Raw genomic sequence first — 25,564 nt, 5'->3', positions numbered from 1 at the left:
AGAAGAAGAAGAAGAAGAAGAAGAAGAAGAAGAAGAAGAAGAAGAAGAAGAAGAAGAAGAAGAAGAAGAAGAAGAAGAAGAAGAAACTGTGTTGATCTTAAGAAGAATGTGTGGGGAGAGGAGTAACATAGAAGAAGGAAGAGAAAGAGAAGCAGACTTAGAATGGGGGAGAAAAGAGAAAGTAGGGAGGCCCAGGGCTGGCCCCGCATGACTAAGGAAACAAATCAGGAACTGAACAAGGAAATGATAAATCGCTGGAAATGTGGCTGGGTTGGGTTTATAGAGTACACGGATTGTCTCAATAAAGAGTTGAACTTGCTGAGTTTGGGCAGAGGCGACTTCATGGAGCTACTTAGGGGAAAAAGAATATATTCGTGGTAAATTGTAGAAAAGATCACTCAACTAACTAACTAATTAATTTAATATGAATAAAAAATAGAGCGAAGGAAGTGTGAGAGAGAGGAGGGGCAGAGTCGTCCAAGCACTTCCTTGTCTGTGTGTGCAAAGCTGCAGACAAGGCATGCAGCAAGAATGAAGAGGAAGGTATGGAAATGGTTCCTAGATTTGTTTATGAAAGAAAGGGCCTCAGAAAGCACATGGCAACAGTTCTGTTCAGTTGTACCGTGTGTGTTACCAGCAGCTCTGGGACCTCTGGGGTCCTCTCAAGATGCTGGAGTTCAAATAAGAGAAAGGATTCTGTCTTTCCCTCTCCTTTTCTTTCTTGCCTTCTTTCACTTTCAAGGGAGGCTGGCTGAGTCACAGTTCTAACTAGGTCATTGCTGCTGAACAAAATGAGCCCTCGCCGCTTCTGTCCCGTCACCTCTCGCGCTTAAAAGCCTTTACTCTGTGAGCTTAAGCTGTCCTCACAACACGCTCTCGCTCTCATTTTCTTTATCCCCAAGTTGATTTAATCCTGGCACTTCATAAAATGTGTGTATCCATTAAAGCAGGAAGACTCTATTCATGTTGAAGAGAAACCCCTGAAAGGGTAAAAGAAAACCAGGGAAGCAGGGAAGCAGGCCCAGATCTGGCAGCACAGACACACAGCTGTGCAGGTTCGGTGCAAGATTTCAGGGGACAAGCGCCCTACCCCCAAATAAGTTTCTAATCAAATGCCAGAATGAAGCATTGAAACTTGCCAAAATCCAACCTCCCCCCCACCCCACTCCCCGGCTGCCTTAACTGTTTAAATCATTCCTTTTTATTGCTTCTGACTCGGCTGAGAACAATGGTGGAAATGCCCGCTGATGAATGACTCTGGCAACTTCGGGAGTTATCGCAGAAAATGAAATGCTGAGAGACATTCCTTTCTCTGTGGGATCTGGAGTCGCGCTCATCCTCACAGTCGGCAGCCCACCCTCCAGCTCAACCTTGCTGTGCCAATCCCTCCGAGGGTGACCACACAAACCCCTGTTGCAGTTGCTGAGACAGTGTGGTGTGTTGATTGCTTTGTGTTTTCAAAGGTCAAAAGTAGGGGCAGACAACTTAAGAACATTATGTATATTTGTATAATTCTTTCCTACCTTCTCCTTTCTTCATTAGGATAACTCAATGCAATAGGCTTTGCTCAGACCTCAGAATAGCAACAAAACAACACACTGGAGTTTAAAGTCCCTATAGAATTTCCGCCTACAGCCCCCGCAGATTGTTACTGGCTTTCTGGGAGGAAGTGAGCTAGCTGTGAGGAGATGACTAGGACAGTAATTGGCAAACATCTCAGATTCAGCGATCACGGTTATCAGATGGGAAGCGTTTTGGAGGCATAGAGAGTTCTGGAAAAAGTCCCCACGGTTGCCCACTCAGAAACTGGGGATTTTAGTGGATCGCTCACTTGCTCAGAGCAGATTAAAAGCAGTAGATGGTAACGAAAGGCCGGGTAGGGAAAACTGCAGATGACGGCATCTCATAAGTGAAAGAAAAGAGCCAAAATTATTCATTTACCACACAGGGCTCTCCAGGGCTCTCCTTTCTTATTTTGTCCTCCATCTCCTTCCTTCCTTTCTTCCTTCCTTCCTTCCTTCCTTCCTTCCTTCCTTCCTTCCTTCCTTCCTTTCTCCCTCCCTCCCTCCCTTCCTCCCTTCCACAGAGTCATGTTGTATAACCCAAGCTGACCTGGAACTCATGATCTTCCTGGCTCTATTTCCCAGGGGCTCTGCTTAGGTGTACACCACCACACCTTGAGCATAAGCCTTTCTGGACTGCCTTTTCCTGTCATCTTTTCTTGTCAACCAGTGTTCTGTGCTGACCAGAGGAAATGGGCTACTATTTGTCTCTCAGCCCTTGAGTCCAATCTTGGTGCATGAAAACGAAAGGATCGGTTTCCTTAGATACCAACACTAATGCTTCCAAGGCTGGGACCATTACATCTTCTATACCTTGGGCCTTCATACATACTTATCATCCCACGGCAGAGCGGAAAAACAAGAAACAGAGGGATGAGAGACTGAAAGGGGACTACCTCGTTCTTATAACAATCTGCTATCAAGATAACTAACCCACTCTTGCAGTGATAGTCATACTCTACTCTTGAAGGCAGAATGGATCACCTTTTATTGGGCCCCACCTTAACATTTGCTGGTGATTAATTTTCAGATGCAGGAATCCTGGAGAATACATTCAAACACAGTAGAATCCTATGTGCGGTCTTAGACTGAAGAGACAAATTACATAGGCCCTTTTAGGGACAACTGGAAACATTCGAATATGCAGCTGACTTTATATGATATTAAAAATTTATCATTTTTGTTAGATGTGAGATTTTGGTTACATAAAATAGAGAATGTTATTGTAATTTCAATATTTTTAAAGCATACATACATTTAAATTCTTTAAAGTTAAGTACACACTGAAACTTAAAAAGGGTCATGGTTGGGGTATGGTTTTGTGGGAGAGCACTTGTTTACTTTGTGTGTTTTGGGGGGAAAAGGAAGGAAGGAATGAAGAAGGAAAATCTTTAGGTTTTCTGTTTTCAAACATGATTTGATACATTTAAAACCCAAATTAACTATTTAAATGTGTTAGCAAATATATCAGGCTGAGACAAGAACACTTGCCTGGTATGCAGGAGGTCCAGCATTCCATCTCAGCCTTGCAAAAAATACATAATGCATGTATTTTCAGAAATGTAAAGTACTTGTACTTATGAGAAACACAGGCAAACCAGCCAGGAAGGCAATGCAGAGCTCACACTGCTGGCCTCTTCCAGCAGCAAGTGGGGAGAGGAGAGCTGAAATTGGAGGTGGCAGTTTTCTTTAAAACTGTTCACACTTAAAATAATGTACCTTATGATCAGTACACATGCAAGTCCCACTTCCTACCTACAGTCTTAGGACTGGGGTTAATCTTTTCAAAGATGACTTCTATGTTACATAGTTTTTAAATGGAAGAGGGAGGGGGAAAGAGAGAGACACAGACAGACAGACAGACAGACAGACAGACAGACAGACAGACAGACAGACAGACCATTCTTTTCAGGGATCCATAATTAGACAAGAATGCATACCAACATATTTTGGAAAGAAATTTTTGTTTACATAATTGAACCAAAAAGGGATTGTGAACAAGGAAATTCAATTAACCACAGCATTCTCTAAGCACCCTGGTTAGCTAATGGTCTTGGTCAAGCCTCAGTCAAACTGAAAATACATGTCCAAGTTAAGTGCTATGAATCGAGGGCAAAGGTCATAGCAAGCCATGTTGAAAATGCTAAACAGATTCCTGGCAGCGTGAGTATTAGAGGGCAGAGTGGGCTGAGCCCCACACATGGCATTAATGTCCAACAGCACAGAGAGAATACAAGGCCTTTGAGAGTAGATAATACAGCCTTTCATCTTGATGATAAAATTAATACTCCTTTTCTTTTCAAGACAGAGTTTCTCTGTGTTACAGTCCTGGCACTTTGTAGACCTGGCTAGGCTCAAACTCACAGAGACCTACCTGCATCTGCCTCCCATGTGAAAATTAATATTCGTAATAAATAGATTTAATAAGAATGTCATACCTAAGAGAAAAGCTCTTCCAGACAGGCATTTCTACACATTTGACATGGACTGTAAAATACAGCTTTCCCAGTTTTCTTGTTTGGAGAGGTGGTTTGTTAATGTTCTTCATTCATTAAGTCTCCTTTGTATCAGATATAAATAAGAAATTTATGCTTTGATCTGATATTACAGTTACTTAATCAAGGATGAATGAGAAAGATCAAGGGGCTGGGACCTGTGCCCATACACGTTGACACAAAATAAATAAGTATAAAAAATTTAAAGCATTAAATAAAACCTCATTACTTTTAAGAAAAATTCTTTCCACTTAGTGATTGTAATAGTATATTATCATAGTCATAATTTGGTGGGCAGCATTTATTTACTACTACCAATCCACTTAGTTGGTTTATTTTAATTCACTGATAAAAACTAACGGTTCCTGTTCTTTTTAAAAAAAAAATAATAATTGTTGCCTCTGCGCGCAGGTAATTCAGTAGGGTCTGGGAATACATCAGTGAACAAGACAGACACAATCCCCTACTACATGAAATTTAAAGTCTAGTGGGCAAAGAAGCTACCTAACAAGAAATGGAATGGAACATAATTAATTTCTCAGGAAAAGTCGATGAATACCTTGTGAGTGCGTAGCGAGGAATCTGACGTGTTTTTATGACAAAGCTCTTTCAATTACCCACCACACCACACCCCAGCTCTGTTTCTTCAGGGTTGGAAACTCAAGGGGAGACACAGCGGAGGTTTGGGTGACTACATGGAAAGAGGGCTGTCACAGTTAAGTGTATGATATCTGCTGAGTTCCGTTAATGATGTCGTTTATGTTGGGCGGCTTTCCTGCTGGTGAGCTTGGGATCCCAAAGATGGGAGACAGAGGGACATGGGCTACTGAGATGTCATAATTTTGTGGATAGCCACTTCAAACAGGCATCAAGGTCTGACCTGAGCCTGCTACTAACCTGAATATAGACAATAAAATTGCAACACCAAGTAATCCCACGGCGATGTTAAAATGAATCTGGGATACTTTTGTTTCCTCTGGTTGTTTGGACTTAAAGGATGGGAAAATCTACTGAGCACATTATGAAATTCTAACTGTAAACAAAACTCAGCTTTGCCTTGTGACACATGCTTTTTAATTAATTAATTAATTAATTATTATCATATTCTGAAATGCTTTTGGTTTTTTGTCTTTCCCTCCAGAATGTTCTCATTGTTGAGGTAAGCTGGCCATTCCTTTTTGATATTGGAAGTTATAAGAGTCTAAAGGAGAGTTTCAAAATGTTGGCCTTGTTTATCAAATTGACCAAGTATCAAGTCCCCCGGCCCCCCCGGCGTGTAACACTTTAAAGGTGTTTAACAGAAGCCAACTATAGTCACTGGATTCAAATGATCCAAACCCAACAGTTTCCAATGCCTATGTGGGAGTTGGTCCTGTCTTATAGCCAATCTTACAGACACCTCAGTCGGTTCTTTCATGATTTATGAGCCAGACATTTGGAGGGAGAGTGGACAGCTTGTGGAAACAGCCAATACATTCACTACTATTTATAGCTTGTGGAAACAGCCAATACATTCACTACTATTTATTTAACAGCAAAACCGAGGCCAGAACTCTCCTCAGCTAGTGACCTCCAATGCCTTTAATCCATCTCAAGCCTCAAAAATCATAAATTCAATCAATCAACATGACAAGCCAAGGGAAAGCTTTGGGGGTTTAGTGGTGGTGGGTCTTTTGCTGTTTTTGTTTTCCTGTTAAGAAAGATGCAGAAAGGCTGTAGACTCAGCAGACTCCCACAGTCAACGGCCACGTTCCCTCGGGAGCACACCTGTCTAAGCAGCCACCGAAAATCCAAAGAATCTTTTTGTTGTCAGGCTTTCACTCCACATTTTTGGTGTGTCCTTCTCTGTGCACAGTTCTGGCTGCACACAGCTCAGGGAGTAGCCCCTCCAGCCAAATGAGTCGCTGGACCCTGGCTAGACTGGGACCTGTTGTGCTCCTCACCAAACCCTGACAGCTGAGTTCCATCAGGAGGACAATAGGTTGCAGCTGCCAGTTCTGTGTAATGGTGCATCCACAGCTCGTCAGCAGCGGAGACCCTGTGTTGGCCGCAGCCGAGGAGCTCGGAACCCCTGGATATCACCAGCTGCTGTGCAGACACACTTAGCGTTCCCTAAGGAGTAGGGAGGCCAAGGCGTTTATCCTGTCAGTGTATTCGGATGGACATCCCATGTCCATGAAAATTCATGTGTCTGCTGTTTTGTGAAATGTAACCTCCGGGCCAAATTTAGTCCCTGACTGTGCATGCGAGAGTCTGGGTCCACTCAATGAGGAAGGACCCACATGCTCCCCAGAGGCAGAACCGAACCCTCTAACACAGCTTAAGGATGCAAGAAGAATATTCACCAGCATGGTTTCCAGCTTCCAAATGATATGCCCACGAACGCATAACTGATTCTGCTTTCTGTGTGGACTCTTACGGGTTGGCCTTTGAAATGAATGTGCATTTTATTAATAAGGAATAGCTCTGCAAATGTAAAGAGCAGTATGCTATGCAAATTGCTTTGTGAGCTTTCTGCTTTTTGCAAAGGATGTTGTTGGAACTGGGAGGACCATGAAAGCGCTGCTCAGCAGCATCGAGAAATACAAGCCCAACATGGTGAAGATAGCCAGGTGAGTCGACACAGCACAGCTCAGTGCTCTGTCCTCCCAAACAAGACCAAAAGGCATCCTCTCCCAGAACACTGTCCCGAGCCATTAGCACTGAACCTGGGATGCTGGGCTTTGACCTCCCTGACAAAACTCATCTGACTGCCAGCCTGAGGGAGACAGGGATGAGAGAGCAAGGCCTTTGGCAGCAGCCTTGCTCCACATGCTTACAGGAGCAGCCAGGCCAGCCCTCAGCAGTTGCTCAGCATGCTTCCTTCATCCAGCCCAGGGAGGCCACACTGCAGCTGCACAGGCAGGAGTTAAAGCAGGCCATGGTGGTACACCACAGGCATGGGGGGTGGGGCAGAGGAGTACACAACAACTTAACAGTGTTTAATTCTCTTTGCAATTCATATCCTAATTTACTGGAGTGGTTAAAGTGAATTTTTTTTTAATGGCAGTTTGTTGGTAAAGAGAACAGCCAGAAGTGACAGCTTCAGACCTGACTGTAAGTGTTTCAGGGTTTGGGGTGGTTTTCTGGAGCTGGTGGCATTTCAGATGATACAAATAGTCCTACAAACTCTTTGTGTCCACCACCTCCTGATGGAGGTTCGGGCTCCTCGAAGGTACACATCTTATGATTGCATCTCTCACAACAACCCCATTCTATGTATTGGACTTATTGGTTGATTGATTGATTATATTTTAAAGAACTTCACTGGTATGTAATTCAGTCCAGGTTAGTATACAAATTAGCTATGTAGCCCAGGCTGGCCTCAAACAGGCATCTACCCTTCTGTTACAGCTTCCTGAGTACTGGGATTACAGGTCTTCCCCAGGATACCCTGGTGCATTGGATACTTCAACTGTTACTTTTGTTGTTGTTATTGTTGTTGTTTTATTTTGTTTTTCGATACAGTGTTTCTCACTATAGCTTTGGAGCCTGTCCTGGAACTCTCTCTGTAGACAAGGCTGGCCTGGAACTCACAGAGATCCACCTGCCTCTGCCTTCCAAGTGCTGGGGTTAAAGGCGTGGACCTCCATGCCCAGCTCTACTGTTACATTTTATGCAGTTGATCAGTTTTAGGGTGGAAATGGCTTTCCTCCCCTAAGACTAATTCAGATATTAAGGGTCCCTGATTGGCAGCTATTTGCACCAATCAAAGAGACACTGCAAAATTTAGAAGGATTATCCTGCCCCCTTCCAGACCCCGCTCATTAATGAGACATCTCCCTGTTACCACCAACAAAAATTCAGGAGCACAGAACAAGAGCAAGCAGAGCTCTCGGTATGCCATGTTCATACCTGACCTCAGACATGTGCTCTGGGAGATTTTCCTTGTCCAGGGTGTCTTGTTGTCCTCCTCACAATAAGATTGTCTCTGTTCCCAGAAGGGCCAAAGCCACTGAATTATCTTTTATTCTAAAAAAGAGATTTTTTATTTTTTTATTTTATTTTTACTTGCTTACTTAAGGCAGACTTCAGCTAAAATTCTCTAACTTGCGTTTGTTCTAAAGTTCCTAGGATCATTTGGTTCCAATTCTCATCAGCAAGCTGAGAAAACATTAGCCAGAGAGGCATAGTATGGAGGGGTCATGAGCCAGGGTTTCTTAATTCTAAACACTGGTCTCCTCTGCTGGGTTCCTAACTGCACACCAGGTCGTCTCTGGGCAGATAACTGGAGCCCATGGCCTGTTCCTCTTGGCCTTGGGGTCGGGTCTGTAAGTCACTATCATTATGTGCAGTTATTAAGCAGAAATTTTGTGAGAAGATTTTCAATTGGCATTGAAAACATAGGGCTGGAGAGATGGGCCAGTGGTTAACAACAGTGCTCTTGCAGGAGAGCCAAGTTCTACTCCAGCATCTGTACGAGGCAACTCACGGCCACATGTCACTCCATTTTCATAGGGATGGAATGGTCTGGGCTCCACAGCCATCGACACACACACACACGCACACACACACACACTCACCCCACAGAGTTAAAAATAAAGCCTTAAAAACAAACAAAACAAATCCACTTAAGGACAGGAATCTTAGCATTCAGAAGGCTGCAAGAGGATCACGAGTTCAAGGCCATCCTGGGCTTCATAGTGAGACCTCATATCAAAAAGACACAACCAAACAAAACCAAATTCAATTAGTTGTTAATCTCTTGTGTCATTTTATAAGAACAACATAAAATAAGAGCAACTAAGACTGGAGATGTGACTCAGTGGTAGAACACTTGTCAAATAAGTATCCTAGATCCCCAGCACCACACACACAGAGACGCACACATGCAGATGCACACACATAGACACACAGACAGTCACACACACAGAAAGACACACAGACACTTTTTCCTTTTTTAAAATTTTTTCATTGAACTATACATTTTTCTCTGTTCCCCTCCCTTCCTCTCCCCTCCTCTTCTACCCTCTCTCATGGACCCCATGCTCCCAATTTACTCGGGGGATCTTGTCTTTTCTATTTCCCATTTAGATTAGATCCATGTCTGTCGCTCTTAGGGTCCTCTTTGTTGTCCAAATTCTCTGGGATTGTAGACTGTAGGCTGGTTTTTGTTTCCTTTATGTCAAAAAGTCACTTATGAGTGAGTACATACGATATTTATCTTTCTGGGTCTGGGTTACCTCACTCAATATGATGTTTTCTAGCTCCATTCACTTGCCCATATATTTCAAGATGTCGTTATTTTTTTCTGCTGTGTAGTACTCCATTGTGTAAATATACCACATATTCCTTATCCATTCTTCAGTTGAGGAGCATCTAGGTTGTTTCCAGGTTCTGGCTATGACAAACAAAGCTGCTATGAACATAGGTGAGCACATGTCCCTGTGGCATAATTGAGCATCCTTTGGGTGTATACCCAAAAGTGGTATTTCTGTGTCTTGAGGTAGCTTGTTTCCTAATTTTCTGAGAAATCACCATACTGAAATCCAAAGGGCCTGTACCAGTTTGCACTCCCACCAGCAATGCAGAAGTATTCCCTTTATTCCACATCCTCTCCAGCATAAGTTGTCATCAGTGTTTTTGATCTTGGCCATTCTTACAGGTGTAAGATGGAATCTCAGAGTTGTTTTGATTTGCATTTTATGATGGCTAAGGATGTTGAGCATTTCCTTAAGTGTCTTTCAGCCATTTTAGATTTCTCTGTTGAAAATTCTCTGTTTAGGTCTAAATCCCATTTTTTTAAATTTGATTATTTGTTCTTTTGATGAGCAGTTTCTTGAGTTCTTTGTATATTTTGGAGATCAAACCTCTGTCTAGTGTGGGGTTGGTGAAGATCTTTTCCCATTTCGTAGGCTGCCATTTTGTCTTGTTGACTGTGTCCTTTGCTTTACAGAAGTTTCTCAGTTGCAGGAGGTCCCATTTATTAATTGTTTTTTTTCAGTGTCTGTGCTACTGGGGTTATATTTAAAAAGGGGTCTCCTGTTCTAATGTGTTTAAGTGTACTTCCCACTTTCCCTTCTATAAGGTTCAGTGTGGTTGGTTTTATGTTGAGGTCTTTGATCCATTTGGACTTGAGTTTTGTGCATGGTGATAGATAAGAATCTATTTTCATTCTTCTACATGTTGATACAGTTATCCCAGCACCATTTGTTGAATATGCTTTCTTTTTCCATTTTACATTTTTTGCTTCTTTGTCAAAAATCAGGTGTTTGTAGGACACACACACACTTTTAAGTAATAGCAACTAACACTGAGAAGCTATGATGTGCCGGGCGGGCCAGGTTTGTACAGCATACAGGGTAAGTTAGTTTAGTCTCCAGAACAGCTGCTATTGATATGCCCATCTAAAAGGCAAAGAAGTGGAACACAACAAGCTTAAATGGCTTGCCAGGGTCATGCAACCATACAAAGAGGGCCAGTAACAAGCCCAGGCAGTCTGCCTCAGACCACAGCATTTACAAACACTGCAGGAGCTGCACTTACCAGTGAGTGATGGGCCTCTCTAATTCCTGACAGCCCCACTGACTCATCAATTTCCTATTCCATAACTTCACAATATTCAGCCTTCTACGCGACTTTGGGCTTCAGTTTTCACAGTCTGCTTTACCACACCATTGTAAGGACTCCATTGCTCCCTAGAAAGTCTGTTATTGTTCAAGTAGGGTTTCCTGGAACTAATTCTGATGTGTTAGCTAGCTCAGAATCCGGTTTCCCCTTTCTGAAGTGCCGAGACAGCATTTTTGAGCATCTTTGTTATATGTTAAAATGCTAATGTCTTTCCTTCCTCCTCTTTAAATTTGTTGTTCTCTGTTCAGACAAGGTCTGTCTGTGGAGCCGGGCTGGCATCTAACTCAAAAGCCTCCTGGCTCAGCTTCCCAAGTACCGAGATTACAGACATGCACCACTGTCCACAGTTCCTCTTGGCTTATATTTCTGCAAACAGCAAGTTCAAGGAATCAAACAATAATTCAGGCCCCTAGAAAGCTGATCCTTCTAGCACTGTGTGTAAACTGAAAACATATTAGGTCATAGAGATCAAAATGATGGGCTGTACGGTGGTGGCACATGCTCTTAATCCCAGCTCTTGGGAGGCAGAGACAGGCCAGCATGAGATGGAGGCCAGCCTGGTCTACAGAGTGAGTTCCAAAACAGCCAAGGTCTACACAGAGAAACAATGCCTCCAGAGAAAACAACAACAGCAACAAAACAAACAAATAAAAAAAAATGAATACCCCAAATGGTAGTGACCGTGAAGATCATTGTCCACAGGCTGTACCTGTGGGTACAGTGTCATGTAACTAGGCATACATGCCTCTTGTCTATTGTATTACAACAAACGAATTTACAAGATTCCAAAATGCTGAAGCAAATTTAAAAACCACTAGACCACACACATTATCCTGCCTGATGATCTCTGGGAGAAAACTGTTGTCTGTTTCTTCCTTTAAAAAAAAAAAAAATTCCTTAACTTTATTTTATGGGCATTGGTGTGAAGATGTCAGATCCCCTGGAACTGGAGTTACAGACATTTGTGAGCTGCCGTGTGGGTGCTGGGAACTGAACCGGATTCCTCTGGAAGAGCAGCCAGTGCTCTTAACTACCGAGCCATCTCTCCAGCCCGCTGTTGTTTGTTCCTTAATAAACAGCATGTTCTCGACTGTCTCCTTTTGTTGCACCAGAGTGTTTCCTCCCGGTCCACGCTCATTAGAGATAAAGAGCTAAGTAGAATTCCCTGCACGGTAAGTTGGCACAGAAATGACGCTCAGCATCCTCTCCTTCGAGCTCACAAGCCCCTTTTCTTTCGTTTTGTCTCCCAGGTTTTGCTTTCCAGCCTGTCAACAGGCTGAGAACAGTGACACAGTGGGAGAATGGCTTCCCAGTTGTGGCAGCAGGCATCCTGGTTACATATGGCAGTGCCATGATGCTTTCTGCTTCAATGGGCCTCTGTGCTTGTGAGACCATCTCCTTAGGCATTATGGCATTTACACACCGCTTGTTGTGAATAAAGTCACGTTGCTAACACACACACACTTCTCGTCATCCACTGGGCCTCCTGAACCCTTCCTCAACGCTGCACACTACAGGCCCATTCCGCATACATGCTTGCTTGTTTGCCTTGTGTCCCCAAGCCATCATTCTGGGCCAGGCATTCATTGGATTGTCTTGCACAATGCTTCTCACTTCTGTTTACCTTTTAAGTGCCAGAGTGGCATATAGCAATAGTATGCTCTAAACTTTCTTCCTTGTCTCTTTCGGCTAAGATGCTGGATTTGAGATCCCAGATGTCTTTGTGGTGGGCTATGCCTTAGACTACAATGAATACTTCCGAGACCTGAATGTAAGTATTGCATACAAAACCCAAATTCTCTGTACCTAAGACGTTAATACTAGCATCAATATAACAAATTACTAAAAACAGTAGCAAAATGTAGCTATATTTTTTGATGAGAACACTTTGGAAGAAACAGTTAATTCTTCCAATCCTTCCAGTACCCCACAAGGTAGGTTATCAGGATGATAGAAACATATCATGCTTATCTGCATTGGGTGCTGAGAAAAAGGAAGCAGAACAATGGCCCTATACTGTTTTTTGTTTTTGTTTATTATTTTATTTTGCTATAGTCATCAAGGCATTTAGCACATTCTATGTGAACTTTTAAGCTGAAAATAGAATCCTGATGCCTTTTTACCCTCTATGGTTTCAGCACATATGTGTGATCAACGAACACGGTAAAGAAAAATACCGAATATGATGAAGCAAAACTCCTCAGCGTCTCTTTCCCAGATAATATGATTCTTCTACTCAGGAAGCCAGAGTGTAAAGTCTGTCTCCATGGCCCTCTTCACTCAGTAGCATGTAAAAGATTTTTTAAAAATGAGTTCTTCTTTTCGGATATTAGAATGTCAATACCAACGGTTCTTCAGGAAAGAAGACTGTGCCTGCTTTTGACTCATTCCACTTTGACCTTCTCATACCCCAAATCCCACCATCCCACCCACCTTCATGCTCCAGAACATACCTGCGCTTTAGTACAGTCTCCTCTCAGGGGCTCTTCCTGGGAAAGCTCCCACCCGACTACTCAAATATTGTTCACTTAACTCCTCTAACGTTACATGTCTTTATAACATTTTTACAGTAATAAGAACCAGCAGCCCCCTTCGCTTTAGCCCTGAGCCTGTACGGTAAGAATGCAGCTAAGTTCCCTCACTAAAACAGGAGCCAAAGGACAGCTTCCCGGGAGCGTATGTCTGCCCGGCTGTGACAGGACGTTATTATTTGCTTTGACAAAACCTTTCAGGAGTGCGGGGACAATGAACCTTAATGATGTTATGAAATGAGCCTTCACTCTGTGCTCGTGAGCTGAGCTTCCTGCATGTGATGACAGCATGTCATGTGTGCATGGGTGGACTCGACTGTGTTTAATACTCTGCATTTTAATTAGAAAAAACACAATGGCAGCAAGGCCTGCCCCCCTGAGCTGAATCCTTTTATTCACGTGGGACATGAGCAAATGGCGGGATTGAGAGGCGGAGGGTGTTTGCAAAAATCAGCACTAAACAAGTGTGGATTTTACTCTTATTTGCATGAAAGAATAAAACAGTTAAATATTGTTTTAATAATGAACAAAGGTCGAATTATTTAACTCAATGTCCTTATATGACTTCCCACACTACACAGGGTGCCAGAGGAAGCAAGCACACATACAGAAGTTCTTGTGCATAACACACACACACACACACACACACACACACACACACACACACACATCTATTAGCACCATTATATGTGACACTTCCTAATTTGTAAGGATTTTAATTAAAAGTAAGCTCAAAAGCCCACAGTTCTGGATATATTGCCTCCTAAAAGGAGGAAATGCAAAATAAAATAACTAAATAGTCTTTGTTTGGTTCTGAACCGTCTACAGCATATTGCTACATTGTAGAGTCCTTTAAACTAATAATAAAAAAGACATGTTTCCCAACTGCTTTCATATGCTTTCAGTCATTGAACTGTGTGTGAGCCAGCTGCCTAAATGCATGACTGTGTGTACCTAGCCCATGGTCAGCCTGGATTCAATCCAAAACACGCACTCAGATAAGCAAACGTCAAGCCAGGAGCCATCTGCCACTTCCCTGTTGTCCTCTCTAAACCTGCTTTGTGAGGACAAGGAATTCACGTGTGAAGGAAGATTTCCTGTATATCTATCCCCATCTCAGTCAGAGAAGAAAACAGACCCTGCCCAGATTCCCCAAGGGGGAAGCCACAAAGGGAGTCACTTCTGGCTTTGTTACGAAAGCACACTACTGATTAATAGTAGTGTAGAACTGAATTCATAAGACTCACATTTTATATATACTTTACCATTATACCATATTTCTACCTAAAGGCCTAGAAAAATAGACACACGCTTGGTTTGGAATAGAAATTTATCCATGTAGCAGACAGCTTAGAAATGTTTTCTTAAAAATCTTGCATTTTAAGTAATCATCATTATCATTTGTGACAATTGTGTTTGTTCAGATTAGAAAACTGATCTGTCTCAAAATTGCGAAGGCTTATATATTTAATCGTCAAAAAGAAAAAAAAAAGTAAAGCACAGAAGTGTAATCATTTCTGCTATTTTTTCATATCAGACTATTTTGACACTGATATGCAAGAATGTCATCTTGGGAAAAACATTTCTTTTCCTGTTGCAAAACGCTGACTGGGGTTTATGCTCCTGAGTTTAGTCACATCACTCCAAAAACATAAAATCTGCTTAGCAACAAATCGAGGTATTTATTTAGCAGTTAGTACTTATAAGGGTCTATCTCAGTTACCCTTCTTTTGTGAACCCTGAAGAGTGACTTAAGGGAGGAAGGATTTTAGTTCCCCATTCCAGGTTGCAGTGCATCCTGGCAGGGAAGTCAGTCACACCACCAGGAACTTGAAGGAACTGATCACATCCACAATCAAGAGACAGAAAGATGAAAGCAGACAAGTGCTCAGCTCAGAGTTTTCATTTTAGGCAGTCCAAGATCTCCTGGCCAGAAAATGACCCCACCCACAATTAAGAGGGTTGTTCCACATCAATTAATCTAATCAAGATAATGCCACACAGGCATATCGAGCCTCCGAGATGATTCTAGAGTCTGTCAAGTTGACAGCACCAACTGCCATAGACATGGAGCAGGACTGTGACAGCTTCTCCATAGTGGGACCATGCTCAGCCCCAACACCACAAAAGCAGAAAGGAGGGGGTGGGAAAATATATGTGTTACTAAATTAGAATGTTTGGGCTGTTTAATCAATAAAGTTAGTAATACTTTAGAGTTTTCTGAACAAATTAAACTGCCTAGTTATAAATTGGCTGGAATTTTTTACACTTTCAGCATCATACTCAAGCGTGAGGTGCCAATAAACGGCTCTCCTGGTGTTCTTTGGCTATCTCCGATGGATTGCCATGTTTTTGATATTCTGAAACAGTGAAAGCAACCTATAGGAGTAGTCTAGATTGCTCAGGCCCTGTGCTAGACACTTATGCCTTCCCAGTGAGAGAGTGATCACTTGATCACTCATCCCCTCCCAGGCATCAGGGAGCTACTCCCTCCCTTTGGAATAGAACCACTGCATTCTAGAAAACCCTGAGCTCACCCTCTGCCTAATTGTCTAATCTGGAAAATTTAGCATTTTGAGAATTTTACTTAATTTGCTGGTCATGAAATTCCTTAAGATCCCAAGACAACAGGAGAGGATGGGTGGATAAGCAGATTCCAGGAGGGAAGGACGGGATTGTGGAAGTGGTGACCATGCCCCCATGCAGAGGTGTGGAGAACGATGAGAAAAGGGTACTCTTGACGGGGGCTGCATGTCAGACTTGAGGGCTGCATCTGAACCCTGTGTAGAGAAGGCATAGACAAAACAGTGGTACTCTCCACTTTACACAGAACGAGGGCACCTGTGGGCATGTTAATGCTTTGGTACAAGGAGGGGCAAAGCAGCATTTACACTTTAGGATCCATGAGGTGTATAGTGCAGGGAGAAAGGGCATTGTGGAAAGACAGTTCACAGCAGTCACAATAGGCCACATTCCAGAGGCACCATGCCCAGAGGACAACAGGGCAGGACTGTTGATGGAAACGAGAGAAAGCCTGGAGCAGGCAGGAGTCTGTCTGTGCTGCCTGAGCCTGCGAGGACACTGGGCTGGTCGGACTCCATGCTCACCCAGTCAGGATCCTTGCTAATAGCTGTGGTGGCCCCCGGATGTGGTCACTTTAACCAAAAAGGTGTCTTTTTCTTATCTATTCAAAGTTAGGTTGGCTGTTTTGTTCTTGATGTGTGCAGTTTCTACCTAGAAGTCAATGGCTTTTTCCCCCAGAGCAGACTGGTCCTCAGATTGAAAGGTGAACATGGAGACACGATAAGGAGAGGAGGGCAGAATCCTACATCTTCAAAGGGGGAAATAAGCCTGAACACATATCACCGTGGCCTCATTTTTTTCGAGGGGGGGGGGGTCTGATACAGGATTTTTCTGTGTATCCCTGGCTGTTCTGAAACTCACTCAGTAGACCAGGCTGGCCTGCAAGGTTCACTTGAGAAGGCAGGATAAGAAGAAACAGTGGTAATTTCAAAAGCTAGGGGATGGTGTTGTGATGTATGACAGTGGTGATGAACTCCATCAAAGAAAAACAAACAACAGGAAAGGACAAGGAAGACACTTGGGCTTTGTTGTTGTTGTTTGCAACAGACAGTGATACAATCCAGAAAGGAGGAATCAATTATTGCTTTGTGTGGTGGCTAATTTTATGTCATCTTGACAGAAACTAGAGTTACCTGAAAGGTGAGACCCTCAATTAAGAAAATACCTCTATAAGATCCGAATGCAGGACATTTTATTAATTAATGGCAGAGGATCCAGCCCATTGTGGGTGGCGCCATCCCTGGACTGGTGGCCTTGGGTTCTATAAAAAAGCAGGCTGAGCAAGCCATGAGGAACTAGCCAGTAGGCAGCACACACACCCCCGCCCCATGACCTCTGCATCAGCTCCTGCCTCCAGGTTTCTGCCCTGCTTGAGTTCCTGTCCTGACTTCCATCAGTGATGGACTAGAAGTATTAAGTGTAAGCCAAATAAACCCTTTCCTCCCTAACTTGTTTTTGGTCATGGTGTTTTATAATAGCAATAGAAACCCTTACTCGGGTGCTTTGTAATAAAACATTTCCAGGCTGAGGAGCGTAAACCAACAATTGGTATTTATTTGGTATTTCTTTTATCTGAGAGGGGCATGGTCTAGGTTTTATGAGGTCTGATAGAAGCCCTACATTTTCAAAGCTTCAACCAAGTGACACTGAACTGCCCAGTAGGGCAACACTTAGCTGCTCATGATTAAGTCAATGCTAAATAAAAGCAGCAATACACGTCCTCATTCAAGCTAGCTAGGTCACTATTGCTCAGTAAGCTGGGGTGGTTTGTGGTACCCCACAGGGCAGGGCAGACATGGACAATTCCCTTCTCATAGAAAGTCACGTAAACACCAAGGCCTGAACGTCTAGCTGTCACTGTTGGCTCTCAGCTGGATTAGATGAGAGTATCGCCCATGTGCCCTTCTGGAAGGCCCAGTCCCCCTCTAAACATGGCAGCTGAGTGATAAAGGTAAGGGGCATGGTCTACATTGGGTTTTATATGGCAGGCTCACTTCTACCACAATTGTTTTTGTTTTCTGGTTTTTTTGTTTGTTTGTTTGTTTTTTAGTCTGGCATTACAAAGGAAGGTAGAAGACTACCACAACCTGATAGAAGAATAGAAACATATTAAAAGATCAAGGGCCATGGGTATATGTTGCTGTGACTACCTTCAAATGTCAGCCCCCTCGGGAAAGTTATGTGTTGTAGTGGTTGGAATAGGTATGGCCTTCATAGATTCATGCCTTTGAATGCTTGACCCATTGGGAGTGGCAGTATTAGGAGGTGTGGTATTGTTGGAGTAGGTGTGGCCTTGTTCGGAGGAAGCATGTCACTGTGGGGCAGGCTGTGAGGTCTCAAATGCTTAAGCCTGGCCTAGTGTAACAAAATCTTTTTCTGCTGTCTGCCCATCAAGACGTAGAACTCTCAGCTCCTCCAGCACCATGTCTGCCTGTATGCCACCTTGCTTTCCCCATGAGGATAAAGGACTGAACATCTGAAACTATAAGGCAGTCCCAATTAAATGTTTTCCTTTACAAGAGTTGCTGTGGTCAGCAGGAGGGTGGTGGCATATGCCTTTAATTCCCCTTAATCCAAGCACTTGGGAGTCACAGGCAGGCAGATCTTTGTGAGTTTGAGGTCAGCCTGGTCTGCCTTCCAGGGGGTGGGGTAGTGGGGGTGAGGAATGAGTTGCCATGGTCATAGTGTCTTTTTGCAGTAAAAGAAACCCTAAGACACATGTCCTGTGCATTTCCTATTAAGATCAGGGAAGAAGTTGATTATTCAGTGGTTATAAAGTGTGGATAAAGCATATCTACTTATGCATTTTATGTGTGTGTGTGTGCATGTATGTATGTGTCATTGTCTTGTTAGGGTCACTATTGCTGTGATGGAACACCATGACAAACACAGCTTGGGGAGGAAAGGGCTTACTTCTCTCACACTTCCATATAATAGTGTGTCATCAAAAGCAGTGAGAGCAGAAACTCGCACGGGACAGGAACCTGGAGGCAGGAACTGATGCAGAGGCCCTGGAGGAGGGCTACTTGCTTGCTTGCTTCACTTGACTTGCTCAGTCTGTTTTCTTATTGACCCCAGGATCACCAGCTCAGGGACTGGCATTACCCACAATGCTCTGGGCCTTTCCCCACCAATCACTAATTAAGAAAATGTCCCACAGGCTTACCTATATCTCAGTCTTACGGAGGCATTTTTTTTAAATTACGGTTCTTCCTCTCAAATGACTTTAGCTTTTGTCGAGTTAATAAAACTATCCAGCAGAGTGATTGCATGAAACAATGGGGAAAAAAGATCAAAGTCAAAATCAAGGACCATCTACTTCAGTAAAATTTCTAGGAGTGAGGGTCATGCAGAGATATTCCTTCTGAGTTGTTTCACCTGCCCGTCCCACCACCAGGGAGGAAGCACAGTGGCTAATGGGCCTATCTACATCCACGAAAGCTATTCCTCCCGTGGGGGTGTCACTCCGGCCCGTGTACCAGACGACTCCGAAAGCTAGAGTTTTAAGTGGGACCCAGAATAGAAGGTTCTATAACAGGCTCAGGTTGCTGTGCAGCCTGCTCTACTACTTGGTCCATACAATCCAGCAGACCCGATGGTGCTTGAGGTATCCACGGTAACTATAGATGCAGTTAGGAACCTTTGGCAGGGCCCTCGAGGTGAGGAGGAGGCCTTTGGCAGGGCCCTCTAGGTGAGGAGGAGGCCTTTGGGATTTGGGAGCCAGAATTCACTGTCATATATGGACAACTGTTCTTCCTTTAATAGGTAGCCTTAGCGGAAACTAAGCATTTAACAATTAACCACTGAGTTACCAAGCAACTTGAGCTGCCTGCCCATCATGGGCTGGGTGTTATCTAACTCACAGAAGTTATATGGTTGGATATGACAGCAGCAGCCCATTATCACATGCAAGTGCTATAAAATGATTGGGGCTATGATCTTATTCCTGGAAACAGTAACCACCAAATCACCTTAAACCACAGGCTACTGAGTACTAATCATCACGGTTTTACAGTGGAAGCCTATCAGTGCTCCTAATCTAATAGGAAGGGATGGTTGCAAGGAAAAACAAAAACAAACAAAACCCAAAACTGTATTTATTTTAACAAGGAAGTAGGTTCTGCCATGTGAAGAATATTCATAACCTAGAAAATAGTTTGTACTGCACAACTTCAGGATGGCCATGCAAATCTTAGGTGTTCACAGAGGATTCTGTCACAAATGTAACATGGCAGGCCGATGGTGGAAGAATCATGCCTCAGGCTCACCATGCAGGTTCACAACCGCCTGTAACTCCAGTTCCAGGGGACCCAGTGCCTCTGATATCTGTGGAGGTGGGCATGTGTGCCATATTCATGCATGCAGGGTAAACCTACATACACAAAATAAATCTAAAATATCTTAAGCTGTTAGAGAAAATGAACTAGCCAGTGTAATCCCACTCAGAAGCATATAGTGTGGTACACGCACTGACCGGTCATTCCGTCAAGTGCAAGTTATCTTAAAGACTGGACTGGACATGTGACAAGTCCATTGCATCTGGCCAGGTGACAGCTCCCATGGCAGCCATGCATTAAATGCTTCTGAAGCTTTAGGTCTGGTTTTCAGACTAAAATTTCATCCCTACCCACACAGTATATACGTCCATCTTGAGACAGAAATAAAACTGAAATCTCCCATATCCATGCTAAAAAGCTTTTACAGATGCTTGCTGATTGAATACCGTGTGGTAATAAAGGTGGTTTGTTCTGTTGACCTAAGAACAAACTTGACTTTCTAGCATCTTGTTGGTAGTTTTGGCAACAGCAGACAGACTTTAAAACTAAGGAGAAAGCCAGGCAGGACAGGACAGACAAGATGATCCCAAGTCCAGGGTCTGCCCGAGCAACTTAATAAGGCCCTTCCTCAAATAAGAATTATGAAGCTATAGCTCAACACTGGGATAATACATGATAAGCCCTATGGTCAGTTCCCAGTATCATAAATAATAAATAAGAGAGACAGAGGACAGAAAATGGTGAGGGGAAGCGCAAGGTCTGTAAAGCAAGAATCAAGGAACCCCGAGGAGATCTTAGGGGTGGTAGAGGTTTGAGGGTCCCAGGCTCTATTCCAGGGGAAATCTGACTCTTGAGAGTCAAACAGAAAGACTCCTGATCTCCCTGGAAAGAAAGAGATGTGGTAACCTGGTTTATTCCGACAGAAGGAGGACATTTGTCTTCATTCACTGTCCTGTAAGAAACTAAAAGACCTAGGGCTACAATCATAGCTCAGGATGAGAGTGCTTGTCTGCTATATACAAAAGCCTGGCTTCTATCCCCAGCACCAATGAGAGAAGAGAGGGAAGGAGAGGAGAGGGGAGAGGAGGGGAGGAGAGGGGAGAGGAGGGGAGGGGAGGAGAGAGGAGAGTGGAGGAGAAGAGAAGAGGGGGAAGAGGGGAGGGGAGAGGAGGGGAGGGAAGAGGAGAGGAGGGGAGGGGATGGGAGAGGAGAGTAGAGGGGAGAGGAGGGGAGAGGAGAGGAGAGGGGAGGCAAAGAGAGTGGAGGAGAGGGGAGAGGAGAGGAGAGGAGAGGAGAGGAGAGGAGAGGAGAGGAGAGGAGAGGAGGAAAACAGGCTCCTTCCTGTTTTTTGTAGCATATGCTATGTTGAACTAAGAAATGATGTATGAAACCTATCAGCTCACCAAAAATCTTACAAAAGTCTGATACTTTCTTGGCCATTGTGATTTGCTGGGCCGGTGTGTGTCTCAGAAGACCCCCTTAGCCTCGGCTCTGAAGAGCCTCTTCGTGCTTCATCCCTATCCCTCCCGTGGCATGCTCTGTCTCGAAGGTTTCTCCAGGTTTTAAAGGGAAGCCTCTCCTTTAAGGTCCCCATTAAGCGGTCTTTAATATGTTGAACCCTTTTCTATCTAACGTCTCTCCTGCCACAGACGCATTGCTTGGACACCTTCCCTTCTACTGAATCATGTTTCTCGTGAGAACTGTGTGCCAACTTCATTTCTGTGTGAACTCCATTGCTGCTGCCCTTTTAAAAACCAGGCTTGACCTCTCAGAGTCCTTCAGCTCTCTTAAAACTGGCAAGATCTCTGAATGGACAGAGGTCAAAGGCATTTTTCTTATCTCTAAAATATGTGCGCAGATCTCCACTGTGATTACTAACCTTGACTAAATTTAGAACTTCCTAGGAGATAACACTCTGGGCTTGTTCACGAGGTGTTTCTAGATAGTGAGAAAGGAAGACCCACACTGGATGCTAGTGACAATCCTACTCAAAGGCCCTGCACTGAATATAAAGGAAGCAAGCCAGGCAGTGGTGGCACATGCCTTTAAGCTGAGCACTTGGGAGCCAGAGGCAGGCGGAGCTCTGTGAGTTTGAGGCCAGCCTCGTCTACAGAGCTAGTTCCAAGACTGGCCTCCAAAGCTATTGAGAAACCCTGTCTCAAAAAAGGAAGCAAGCAGAGTATAACAGCCGTCCCTTGGTTTCCCAGCTGTGTAGGCAAGGTGACTGACCAACTTCCTCAGACTCCAGTTGTCTGCCTCCCCTCACACACCACAAACCTTCAATAGATATAAACCCTGACACACCTACACACATTTGATAATAAAGTACAACTAGGTCTATGCAGAGCCCAATGTCTTCCAGAATTCTTTAGATCGGTTGGCCCTAACTTCAGTTGTTTGTTTGGCGTTCGAGCACACGCTGTATACACAGTTCTCCTTCACTTACTCAGCGTTCATGCTCAGTGCCGTTCACATTTATAACTTAAGAGTCTTAAATGGTTTGGTACAGAACCAATTTTCCTCATTTTACAAGCTGCTTATCACACATACCACAACGTGCTGTAGCTAATGGAGCTGCTAAGCTCTGCAGCTCTCTGTGACTCACGAGCTTTTTTAAAAACTTGAGTTCAACAACATCTGGTCGCTTATATAAGGAGAGGGATGATCTTCAAATCAGTGATTTTTCTGGACGCCGTGTTTCTGCACCTGGCAGCCTTCCACTTCCCTCCGAGTGGCTGCTCTCTTTGTGTAGTTAAACAAGCATCTCCATTTTCCCCGTGAAGATTAACACATGCAGGAACTTGGTCAAGTAGTGCACCATAAACTCGTGCAGTGACTGATTCCTGGATCTCCGATGTTAATCTGCTCAGCGTTGATCCGATCTTGAAATAAAAGAGTGAAAACTAGAAATAATTGGAAATGAATTCGAAGCAGTAAAATCCCCGTGTTGTACACGTCAGGGAAGAATATGGTGGCCTTTTTGTTTGCTTTAGTTAGGGTTGTATTCTTGGGACAGAGTCTCACGTTGTAGCTCAGGCTGACCTCAAATTTAGAGCCATTCATCTGCCTCAGCACCCTAAGAGCTGGGAGTACGGTTTATACACCTGGTTTAGAATGCTATTTCTTATGGAGAAATTTATATTAGGAAATTTCCGGGGTCTCTCTGATAGCCACCACAAAGAAGGCAAAGTTCACGTTTTTCAAAGTGCATCCCCAGGTAAATTCGTTTTTTCTAGCCAGATGTTTTATTCATCCTTTCTGCCTCACAGTCTCTTAGACAGGAATAAAATATGCATAATATTCATGTGATGGAGGGCCCTAACAATGTTCCAGGATTTTCTCACATTCATGGTTTAGTCTAGACTCTCTTTAGTCCTTGGAATGGCAATAGGGAACGTAAGCTTGCTGCTGGGAAGGAATTGCACACATTTGAAAATTCTTTTAAACCTTTCTACCACTATTACTTCAGGCAGAAAAGGAACAGCATGAACTGCAAACACCATTCTCCACGTGTCTTTGTATCCATTTTTTCAGGGGGTAGGGAGGGGTCCAGGAAGAAAAACAGGAGTTTAAAAAAAAAAGCCTGTACTAAAACTTGTATAACAATGAGATGATAATTGGCTCAAGATATTTAAAAGGATCCAAATGACTCTCAAATAATTTGCTAACATCCATTTTAGGATGGTCATAGATTAATATTGATTATATGTTCATATAATTCATATGTTCAACAGAAACTATTTTTTATTTATCTTTCCATGGATCTAGTTTAACTTACTCATAAATGGATGGGCCAAATTTGATGGTTAGAAAGATTTCAATAAATATAACATTTCTACAGCCTTTGCAATATTTATTTCAGAACATTTCACTTAATACTAAACACTTTCATCAAGTCCAAAAGGAAAACACTTTTGTTTATAATAATTTGTTTTGTTTTTGAAGGAAATGAGCGTAGACACTGAAGATGCTGCCGGTAACATTCTTTGAGGTCTTGGCAGAGCTTGAACTATGTCGGTGATTTTGTTGAGCACCATGTGCCTCTCTCGTGCACATCCCCACCCCTTAGTGAGACCTCAGCTGTACTCATTCTTCCCTGCGGCAACACAGCACCTCAGTTAAGAAATTACTATTTTCTAAAACATCTATATTCATAGAACAAAGTCCACAAATAGCTAAGAAATGGAAACAACCCAATCATCTGTCAAAGGCGTTGATGGTTGAATGAATGAACAAATGGGAGGCATATACAATGGAGGATTCAACACCCAGAATATAACAACAGCAACAACAAAAGTTGGGGATGTTGCTCAGTTGGCTGACTACTTGCCCAATATACACAAGGCCCTGGGTTAGATTTTTTAGCACCACATAAATGGGGCATGGTGGCACACACCAGTAATCCTGATATTTGAGGTGGAGGAAGGACTCCTAGAAATTCAAGTTATCCTCAACTACATGGGGAGTTTGAGACTAGCCTGGGTTGAAGGAAAACAAAGACTGTTGCAGGCAACATCAGTGAACCTTGAAGAAAATATGGCAAGTGAAATAAACCAGCCACAAAAATACAAACACTATGTGATTCTGTTCGTACAAGGCCTCTAAAATGCCTATGAGTTAAAAGCAAAACTACAGAAAGCACATAGAACGGCCATTGCCAAGGGTTGGGAGTGTTTAATGGCTATGGTGTTTCATTTCTACCGATAAAAACATTTTAGAATTTTGTGTGCACGTACCTAACGCTACACTGCACACAGTAGAAAGACTTAAGATGGTAAATTTGTATGTGCTTGCTATCAGGATTATATAGAAATATTTCCTCCAAAAGGATTTTAACTCTTCTTGAGTTTTATGCTTCGTGTTTTCCCACAGTGGTGATAAACAAGTGGAGCCCCGTTGTTTCGGGGCAACCAAAAACCACATATGAAGTTCTGTTGCTGAACTTCATCAATATCAAACAATTCACTCTGTCAACATCTTGTGGGATTTTATAAATTCCCAGATTTGGGGCAGGAGGGTGCTTGAAAATGAAACTGGAAAGTAATCAAGTGCAGTGCTTCTTTAGAAAGCTGTTGAAAGCCGCAGTAAGCTCACATCCTCCCTATCTGGAGAAGTCTATATTCTCAGTGTTCAGTAAAGGGGATGGAAGACCCACTTCTGAAGTGAAAAGAGGGAAGGAATACGGATTTAATCAAGTCTTCTGAGGTGTGCAGCTGCTCTGCCTTCTCTGATGCGCTGGGGTCCGTCTCTGTTGTGTGGGTGTTTAAGGCAGAGTCCAAGTGACTAAGATCTGTTTCAGATGCTCCCACACACAGCATTTAAGAACCTGGCATTTAGCTCCGTTCCTAATCTGCAGCTGGTGCTCACAGGCTTCAGGCAGCTGAAGTCCCCTTTGTGCTGGAGTCTGCGTGTGGAGATAGGTGACTGGGGACTGTACCTACCTACCCGGGGATTCTCTCCCCTCTGCACATCTCTTCTCTAGGCAGCCTACTGTTCCAACTCCTCTT

At 43.4% G+C, this 25,564-nt stretch overlaps 1 protein-coding gene across 2 annotated transcripts in view; it reads left to right on the top strand.

Annotated features, from left to right (window-relative positions):
• Nucleotides 1-25,564, top strand: part of Prtfdc1 (phosphoribosyl transferase domain containing 1) — a 109,357-nt gene that overhangs the window by 77,523 nt on the left and 6,270 nt on the right. The window contains exons 5-9 of one of the 2 annotated variants that reach the window (XM_013348970.2): nt 5,199-5,216; nt 6,587-6,669; nt 7,107-7,153; nt 12,361-12,437; nt 12,805-14,467. In XM_013348970.2, the coding sequence (XP_013204424.2) occupies nt 5,199-5,216; nt 6,587-6,669; nt 7,107-7,153; nt 12,361-12,437; nt 12,805-12,852 (273 nt within the window). In that variant the 3' untranslated portion in view covers nt 12,853-14,467. Of the gene's footprint in view, nt 1-5,198; nt 5,217-6,586; nt 6,670-7,106; nt 7,154-12,360; nt 12,438-12,804; nt 14,468-25,564 lie in introns of those variants that run through there. The other variant, XM_026782979.1, reaches the window with a different exon arrangement.

Source organism: Microtus ochrogaster, chromosome 16 (assembly GCF_000317375.1).
Source record: "Microtus ochrogaster isolate Prairie Vole_2 chromosome 16, MicOch1.0, whole genome shotgun sequence".
Taxonomy (NCBI): Eukaryota; Metazoa; Chordata; class Mammalia; order Rodentia; family Cricetidae; genus Microtus; species Microtus ochrogaster.
Note: the sequence above shows the minus strand (reverse complement) of the source record. Positions and strands in the feature narration are given on the sequence as shown.